The 10,493-nt window shown below is 29.4% G+C and overlaps 1 protein-coding gene across 1 annotated transcript; it reads right to left on the reverse strand.

The window, feature by feature from the left end:
* Positions 1-2,700: 2,700 nt before the first annotated feature.
* On the reverse strand, positions 2,701-8,093 carry LOC137813408 (probable E3 ubiquitin-protein ligase RHG1A). The gene is made up of 6 exons (XM_068615633.1): positions 7,909-8,093; positions 4,153-5,302; positions 4,011-4,061; positions 3,840-3,938; positions 3,319-3,483; positions 2,701-3,019 (listed from the first exon to the last, which is right to left on the reverse strand). The coding sequence occupies exons 2-6, from the start codon at positions 5,278-5,280 to the stop codon at positions 2,867-2,869; spliced, it is 1,596 nt and encodes a 531-aa protein (XP_068471734.1). The 5' UTR covers positions 5,281-5,302; positions 7,909-8,093; the 3' UTR covers positions 2,701-2,866.
* Between the last annotated feature and the right edge of the window lie 2,400 nt (positions 8,094-10,493).

Genomic DNA, 10,493 nt, shown 5'->3' on the forward strand with positions numbered 1-10,493 from the left:
TTTCAGTTTTACGCATGAACACCATGACTCCAAATTTCACCATTACCTGCAGTAATTTTTGTTTTCAATTTTATTCATCATGTGGATCTATAGCTCATATCTCCTAGAGTTTAGTTTTAATTAGTTTTGTTAACAATAAATGAATTTCTAATCGTATGTTAGACTTTCAAATTTGACATCCATTTAATATCTTCAGAGTCTTGTATATGAATTATATTGAGATATTTTATCTCTTTGAGATTTGAGTAGTTTTATGACTTATGCTATATGTTATCTGGAATTATTTTACTAGTTCAGAATTAAAAGCCTAAAGGGCATTCAAATTTAATGAACAACTTGGGGGAACCTTGGATGCCTATATATATGTGTTTGTATTCAATTCTCTGAGCTTAGTGGAAAATTCTGTACTCACATGTCCCCCCTGCAATGTGCTAACTATCATATAACTGAAGATATTTAAACAGTGTACCAGAGAACATGGTGATTGCATAATTAGTAAGTTACTTGTTAAAAGTCAGACAGATCGATACAGGTTACCCACCAATGGCTTGTTGTGTATGCTGCTCATGGATGTACTGGGGGTACAGGAAGATTGATAATATTTTGATTCTCTACCATTTTCTTATGTTAATTATGCGAATAAATGATCTGGTAACCAATCATCAGGTTCTTTGAGACAAATGCCTATGTTATGTTTTTATTTTTAAACCATGATTCTCGTTTGTCCTTGGTTTTCTACAGTGATTTCAGCAAGCAACTCTCAAAACCGCAGAGAGAATTAAGTTGTAATATATGTTCAGATTTACAGGTTGGTGGAAATGAAAAGATCAACATGTTTGAGAAGTAGGATGCAAAAGCCATTGGATTTAACATGTTTTGATGTGAATATTGAAGTGGATTCAGCACTGAATCGATTAGATATGTTTATCTGTGACTGAAAAAGTTCTTGACACATTGCCTTTGACAGCATTATGCGCTTCCAGTAAGATCACACATATTTGGTTTATTTTCATGCTACTTTGTTTTTATTTTCAACATTATTCTAGCAAAATTTTGGAAGAAGAAAGTAGAATGATCTCAGGTGGCTCTCTTTTGTAACTATGTAGACTAAATGAAATTAAAAAATGAACCAAAGGCAACATTTGGTTCATATGGCACTCTGTAATTTCTTGTTGTAACTTTCTAAAGTCATCTGAGTACCTTTTGTGCTTTCTATTATCGTGCCATTCTTCTTCAAGAATATCAATGTTTTGGAGGTTCTTACAAGTAGCAGGGGAAGCTTTGAAGGCAAATTCATGGTGTGGTAGATGGCATTACATTCATAGAGCAAAAGACCTGGGAAATTTTGCATATTTTCTCTCAACATTTTTTTTTTCTCTTTTACTTAAAGAATCTTGTTAGTTACCAATTCTGATTCGAAGAGTCAAAATACATGAGGTTGCAGGGATAAGTTTGAAAAACCATTAAAACAAAGTTGAGACTGAAATCGATTTAACTTAAAAGGAATTCAATAATTTTATAGTAAAATAGATTAATAGCAGATTGTTGGCTATAGTCAATTATAATCAAAATGGCTATTCTAGCATTTCTGGGCTGTCAATTCTTTTTTAAAAAAATAATATTTAAAAAAAAACATTAAAATATATAATGCTGTCATTTCTGTATCAATTTATTATTTCTAAAAGTTAAAATAATTCCATTAATGTGCTTTAATTATTTTCTATTTAAATTTATTAACATATTGGTTGGATGTAGGATTGAACTTAAGAATTTAACCTTGAAATAAGATTGGAGTTGACGAACCGTTTTGAAACTTCCACTTCAACTTAGTTAATTTTAAAATCATTTTAAGTTAAAAATACACACTCCATTAATAAAACCACACAAGTTTTAATGAAATGTTTCATAAATAGATGTTAGGACAACTTAATACATGAAATGTATTTTATGATTTATATTCTTTATCCTATGAAAAATGAAGTCAAAAGAATATAAAAGAGCCATTCTCTTATTTATATTTTTATCACATAAATACAACAACAAATTTCATATGCATATTAAATTTATAATAATATATTATGGGAATATCTCGATCTTGTTTATATATTTTATATTCATATTTTGTTCTTTAATTATACTTTTAAGTTACAGCATTTCTAATCTCGTTACTATTCTTTTGTTACTTATGAAACAATAAGAAAAAAAAAAGTAGAAATAAATTTGTAACCTATATTATTTCTCTAATCTAATAATATTTCATTCAAATTATAAATTACACACATCAAATAATAATATATATTATTATTTAAGAACTCACAATAAGATACGAAATTGCCTATGTAAATCATGCCTGAATTTTAACTATATTTTCAATTTGCATGTTAATTGCTATACATCTATATTAGAAGTAGTTTGTTTTATTCTCTTATTAGTAATTTGTTTGACATCACTAAAAGACAAATTAACACCACTAAAAGAAAAATTATTTATTTATTTTTTAATATAAAATCATAATATATATTATTAAAGTTGGTTGTTAGATGAGAGCATTATTTTTAAGAGTATAAAAGTAATTTTTTTGAATTATTTGTTGCTTGTATAGTACCTAATATATCCAACCATCGTGTATCTTGGTATGCATGCTTATTTATACATCTTCAATCCTTTTTCAGACTTTCAATTTATTTTGAAATCAACATGAACAACCAAAATCAACATATGAAGAAGTTTCAAATTCCAATCCAGTGGCTTAGCTTATTAGTGTAGGGATGAAGATATTGGCTATGAAAATATGATGAATAGGAAGAGATGAGGAAATCTGTAACTGTATTTTTGTACAAAATGAAAAGTAAAAGGAAGAATGCAATCAATGAGGTGAAGATGAATTATTAGACAGTGCTGCAGATAATTTACAAATAGGGCACCAGTTCTTCAGCCCCATCCACTCCTCTATGCAAACCACATGAAACCTATGCTTGCATGGCAGGTCCCCAAGTTCATCACCAATAACATATTCCTCCTGCATATTAAGCAAATGCATCCAAATCAGTAAAATAAAAGAGTTTAATCTCTATACATTGTTAGTGTAATTTTGCTAGAGCTGAAAATTGCACCAAACATCTACATGTTCCTCTTATGAGAAAAGGAAACAAAATTCTAAATGCTTATACTCTCTCCTAGAAAGGAATTAAATATCAAATAAAATTTGTCAAGTTGCATCCTAGTAAACACAAGGAGATGCATTTAGAGCATGATGATGGGCCATTTTCCATGTGAGCATCATCCTAGCAAAAGTTGAGATACATATTATAAAAATACCTGGCAAATGCAGCATTTGATGTCATCCTTATCCTCATTACAGTTCTCGTCTGTATCATGTGTAGGTGGAGACTGATATATACTTCTTTTAAGAGATTCTGCAAGTGCTTCCTCCGATAGAGCTGTGCTCACAGTTCCCATCCTCTCTTCTAGAGCTAAGAGTTCCTGTCATCAATGAGAAACTTCTGGAGCTAAGAATTGATAATTGATAAACTAGAAAAAATAAAACTTAATGACTTTTAATCCCAAGGGTGCTACATCCTTAAGGATAACACTCTCTTCTTAAAGCCACCTCCCTCGACACAGTTACATTTCCAACCTTTCCCCTTAACATTCTACCTATAAACATCAATTAGACCAAGGTTTTAAGCACCAATTTTACTTTTAGGAACATGCATTATTCTTGAGAAATTTTTATCCAAAACTGTTATGCCATACAGCCAACAAAGCACAAGCCATTCTACATTTGATGCAACAAAAGGAAATAAGAAACTGATTTGAGCCCCGTGACATTAAAATACCTCATAGGACATGTCATCAATATCCAACCGCATGTCTCTGTGGTGGTCATAAAAGTTTAATCCATTATCGAACAAGTTGGTCCCAAACGAAAGAATTTGCTGCAAGGACACAAGTGAAAGTTGTTGGATAACTGGGCAGCTAAGTTGAGTTAACTTTTAGTCAAAAATTACCTCATGGGTTAGCTCTCGACCTTGTTGAATCCTCTCAAGGGCCAATAATATCTACATAATTTAAAATATAGTACTTTATTTTTGAGTTCTCTGATCATGGAATATTAAAATATGTGCTCACATGTTCAAACCAAAAAATTACCCCATCAATACTGTCCATACTGTAATGTCGATAGCCGTCCCCATCATTTATTAGAGAATGAATGATGTCATCTTCAGGAGACAGAGGCGTGACACAAGGTAACTGCTCACTGCTATTGCTTGGTCTACCACTAGAGCTTGAGCATGTTAAAGGAGTCTCCATAGAAATATGACACGAAATGCCATGAGGATTAACATCACCAGAATGAGGGAACTCTCTGGTTGCCAAAGGATTTTCATTTCCTTGGCTATAAAACCTTCCCCTGGCATGACCACTAGCTGATCTTTGAGTTCTTACTGGTGTCATACTGGTATTCCGGTGAGAGGGTGTATTTCTTGTTCTTCCTGAATCAGATATAGATATGCCATTTCTGGAGCCAGAATTCCGTCCTTCCAGTGAAGACCCAGTGATATTCTTCCCTCTGACAGTGGAACTACTTTCCCCTTCACAGTTTCTCTTTTTTATTGTATCCTTCCTTCTATTAAGACTTGAATCTGATGATGAACAACCAGGTTGGGTGCTATCAGATATAGTGTTGCATCTGATGTTCCTCAATCCATAACTGCTTGAAACAGCATGTCTCACTGGACCACTGCTTTTGATTTCTTGTCCACGAAGTCCAGGTCTTTGATTTAAATTCCTTGGAGATCTAGTATTTGATACTGTACTGGAGCTTCCTACTTCCATCAGACTCGCATAACTAGACTCTGAACTTCCCCCCCTGGATTTAGGCCCTCTCTGATTTTCTTCTGCTGGAGGAATGAGCTCTGAAAATTCTGGTTCATCCTGTACACTACTACTTTCAGATGAATCTGCCTCAAACTGAGAGGATAATATTTTCCGAGGTTCCATAATTCGTTTTTCTGGGTTACTAGTAGATCTAGAGGAACTTCTAATTGGTTCCTTGCTACTTGAAGAGGACTGGGATAAAGGCCTCGGAGATTTACCCTTTTCAGAAGATCTGACTTGAGAAACTTTGGGAGTATTGGCTCTACTACTGCAACTCAATTTGCTGCAAACTTGACCTGTTCGTTCTCTAGTATTAGCAGTATCTCTAAGTACATGGCTCATCCCCTTTCTAGGGACTACCACCCCATCCACGCCTCTTCGACCAGAATACTCTTCCATCAATTGCTGATTACCACCAAATCTGCAACAAATGACGTGACACTAGTTATTAGATTATTGAACACTAACCAGGCCAACAGATTAAAGAAAATCACGACAATGGACAAAGCAAAAATAAGCATAAATAACATAGAATTTTCAAGATTGTCACAGGTAGAATGTAGGTTGTATGTGAAAATAGTTTTACATGTTTCTCAAATTTATATCCATAATGATAGGACCGTATAGATGATTAGGGCCAGGTGACACAGGATGTGGAGGGCAGGCCAAAATTTGGCATGTATAGTATAGGAAATGGTCTAAGTATAGCGGGAAGGCTTAGCTGGAAATGTCCATTATCTTCAATACAGATTACAGTATATTTCAGAGTTTTCTTTTGTCACTAATCTATCACATAATATAGTTGCAATTTAACGTCTGCCCAGACTAGCAGCCCCACTTCCAGTGCCTAAATATTAAGTTTGAATATAATCAAGAAAATAGGAACTTTCCCAGTTTTATGCTTTTGAATAATCTTTTATAAATTAAGTGGCATATCTAGAAATCATTCTAAATTTGTCATGTTTAAAACCATATTTTTCATATTCCTTCTTTGAAATCTTCATTATTTGCATTAGAAAATAGTCCTTACATCAAGCATACAAAAAGATTGGAACTCAACTTACAGGGGAAAAAAATGACTGGACAGTCAAAGAAAGGCAGTAATCACCCATGAAAAGAAAAAAAATAGTTCGAAAGAAAAAACTTGAACAAAAGAAATGTCATTGTTAAATGATCATGAAATGGATAAGGAACATGTAACAGAAGATTTAATTTTATGTTCCTAGAAAGAACTTGCATACAAAAGTATTCTTAAAAAAATAAGAACGCCTTAAACTAATTAGAGTGTCAAAACTTACAAAAGAAAACAAGATATAACTATTCAAATTCTTATATTCCAAACATTCTCCGCAGATACAACAAAAATTCCTTTTGCATAAGAAACAATAAAAGCTCATACATAAGAAATACTATACTATGAAACTAATATTTCAATGTAAAGTGGATCAAGATAGAGTTATCTTTTTTTTTCTTTCAATTAGGAACAAAACAAGTGAGACAGATAGGTAGAAACAATGAATGAGTTTGTGTTTTACTTCCTTTTCTTCTTCTTCATAAATAGATAAGAAAAGAGAATGAACTGAACAGGTGAGGAAATTGAAAATCATGTCAGATAATTCTAAAAATTTTGGAATAATTAAACACTCTAAACTCAAATGATAAAAATTTAAGAAAATCAGCAACAAGAATTCGCCAAACAGTCAATACTTCTAGCAAGAAGCTAAGTTGAATTATTGAATCTTCCAAGCAGCCTGTTACAAACCATGAAAACATGTTCTAGAGCTTTAACCACAAATCTACAACGATATGTCTAGTTTGACTACTGGAAGAGTCACTCCAATGGCTTTGTACAGGTTTTCTAATCACCAGGGAAAAACTACCAATACTTTGTTTTATGTATAGTACAAAAGACAAAGAGCTCATACTCTAACTTCTCTGAGACAATACGATACTATTTAATCACAGATTGGTACTGTGAGATAAACACCTAAGAACGAAACAGATTAAACATAATATAGAGATTTTATTTCATGTTTGGGTATTTTGGAAAATTAACAAAACAGGAAATAAGGTTAAAAATATGATTAGTTTTGGTTCTACTAAAGAGTAGAACCAAGAATATAAAAAGACATTCCATTCCCTTTTGGTCATGTGACAAACTCTACCAATAAGTACACAAAGCTTGATTAGACAATCAAACCATAGCCATATTAACACACGTTATTATCCTTATAATCTGTTAAAACCATTCAATTGGGGTGCTAGTACTCTCAAGGAACCCCAAAATCTGAATCATTTAAAATAATATTCAGCTAAAATGAACAATTCAAAACAGGGAAAAGAAAAAGAAGAAACAATACATATTAGAAGATGATCAACAGAAAACAACATGAAGCAAACTGCAAAGTAACTTCATTTATCAATTGATCATAGAAGAATCAACTAACAAACTCAGTCTTGAGATGAAAGTCCTCAACAACAACAACAAAAAATTAGTTGCTTTTGTTTTTAATTGCTACTAAATGGCCCATAATTTCATCCCCAGAAAGAGGGTGTCGCTTCATTCATAAAGAACACACTTTCACCGAACCACACAACAATCACCAAAAATTAAAATAAAATAAATTACAAACAAAACACCCACATTCCCGTTCTTTCAGCGCTCAAAATAAGCTCAACACAACAAACCAACAGTGAACAAACAGAAGAAAAAAAAATACCTTTTTACAAAATAAAATAAAACAAACAAACCCTTTTCAATAAAAATTTCCCATTAATTTGTTCAACAACAACGATGAAAAAAAAAAATTTAAAATTAAATCAAAATCCCAATTAACCCATGTTTTCAATTTCTGAGTATCTCGATGATCACCCCGGGAAAAAAAGTCAATATATTATATCCAGTTTCAATTCGGGTCGATAATGATTACCCGAATTTCTTCGTCCAAAAAGAAGGAATGATTAAGGAAAAGGGAAGATGGGTTGGAAAAAAAAGTGATAATTTTCAAGTGAATTCAATAGCTTCACCTTATTCTGCTGCTGCTGTTATTGTTGGTGGTGGTGATGTTCTTCTTCTCTGGCCTTAAAAAAATAAAGAAAAGTTTCAGAGTCTAAGAGAGAAAGAAAGCATTTAGAGAGAGAGAGAGAGAGAGGGAAAAGTGCAAAACGTGTGTGATTGATCCAATGCTGAGGCAGACAACATTTATTTAATCACTATCTTTTCCAAAGCTAACAAAAAAAGCAGCAACTAAATAATTATATTTATTAATTTTAAATTAAATATTTAAGAATAAATAAATAATAAATAATACTATATATTTAGAGATTTTTTCAATATTTTGAGCTTTTACCAACAACTGTCTTAAAACCCAGATACTTTTTTTATTCACTCATAATTTTTCAATTTATTATAATAACAAATTTTGAACTCAATATTTAAAACAGTCTGAGAAAACAGGAAAGTTAGTTGCACCAATCAGAATGGATTTTATATATTTTTATCTTTAATTTTATCACAATTTTATGTCTACTTCTTTTTATAAATATTGGTAAGTTTTGATAATTTATTTTTTATTCATCCTATCAGATTGAATTATAGGTAAATATTTTACAAAAATCAAGTGATTGATTTTTTTCATATTATATAGTCAAATAAAATTTTTATATGAACATTATTTTGTAAAGAATATATGAATTTGCTAATGCTGCTAATTTTGGTGATATAGTCTTCTCCTTAAATAACAATTATAATGCACTTTATCATATATTACCTCTTTATTTTACGAAAATTACTATTATTGATATTTATAATTTTAAATATATTAAAATATATTTTAAGTCTAATTTAACATAAATATATTTACTCACTCACAAAAAGATAAATTTATCTTGAAAGAAGCTCTTGAAAAAAAAAACTTGAAAGGTGGTGATTTTGGATTTGGTGTAAAATGATTAACTAATGTGAGGTTCAACTTTAAGTCGTGTTTATGGTGCGTGAAAATGAAAGGAAAAAACTTATGTAATTTAGCAAAAATTAGGGAAATTGAAGGAAAACAAAATTTGCAACAATCAATTTCAAAAGAAAATATTATTTTTTTCTAAAAAATTCATACAAATTTCTATTGTTAAAAATATTAAACAGAATTCAGTAACTTCATGCTAACAAAAATATAAGAAGTTTTTCGATCAACACTAATAATAATTTAAATACATTTTTCTTTTTTAACTTTTTAAATAATTTTTAGAGACTAACATTGAAGGAATTCCAAATTCTAAAATAATAAGATTTCAAATGTGTTAATTGACCTTAATAATTGTTATCTCAATGTAAAAACAAAACTATATTATGCTATGATGTATATTCATAATACTTAGTCTATGTAGTTGCATAGTATTTGAGTTTAAAAAATTAATAATACCTTAATATCGAATTGAGAGGAGGAAGATGAAGCTCTTTCATTGATGAATTCTTTTTCTTCATAAGTTTTCTTTTGAATGGATGTATATGACAACAAAAATTATATTAGATTGTTTAGTTTTCTAACCCTTTATATAGAATAAAATAAGATTTTAAATTTATAATAAGATAAAATTATCTTTTATTTTAATTAATATATAAAGAAAAAGTCTTGAATATACTAATTAAATTAAATATTCCAATCATTATATTATCTTAATTTTTTAATATTTAGTTAAAAAAGATAGATATTTTCTTTTCTTGTGTAATAATTTTGAAAAGAAAATATAATCTATATTTACTTTCCTTTGATTATCCATTGAAAAACCAGTAATTAACCCTAAATTAAATGAGGATCTTTATTTCAAAAATATCAAGTGTTAAGAATAACTAATTATTACGTCAAAACAATTGTCCTATTCGACAAGCGTATAATCATCTTTAAAATAATAATTATAGACGTATATATTTTTATAAAAAAACAAATAATTAATTACTTTTCCAAATATTTTTTAAATTATGTTAATAAGTTATTATTTTGTGTTTGTTAAACGTTTCTAAATATTTATTTATTAAATGCTTTTGAAAATAAATAAAAAAATATATTAACAAATCTCAATTTATATTTATGTACATCAAAATTTATTTTAATTTTAGTCCTCACTTATATATTTGGAATTTGTTTCTCGTTATATTATTATATTTTAAATATTTTTATTTTTATTTTTCTCTAATTTTTTAGTTTAAAAGAAGTAATATTGTATAAGCGATGTCTAATGTTATTTTGAGTATGAATAAATTATATTAAAAAAGAAAATATCTATAAAGTGACAATACATGCTAAATAGTTATAAATTTTATGCCATTTATTTTGAAAATAATATTTTGATTTTATTATTAGCACTTAAATATATTGTTGGTTTATAAAAAAAAAAATAGATTTTGTTATTTATCGTCAATTATTTTTTCTTATATTTTTTTTCATGTCTAGTTAATTTTTTATTTTATTTTTATCTAGAAACTATCTAAATTACTTATTTAATTATTAGCGGGAAAGTGTCTCTATATTGATTTAAAAATATAAAATTTAATGTTGGTTATGTAAAAGATAGTGGATGGTTTATAGTGTTTTGTGTTATTGAAATAAGTCAGTTAT

The sequence above is a fragment of the Phaseolus vulgaris genome, chromosome 1 (assembly GCF_000499845.2).
Source record: "Phaseolus vulgaris cultivar G19833 chromosome 1, P. vulgaris v2.0, whole genome shotgun sequence".
Lineage (NCBI taxonomy): Eukaryota > Viridiplantae > Streptophyta > Magnoliopsida > Fabales > Fabaceae > Phaseolus > Phaseolus vulgaris.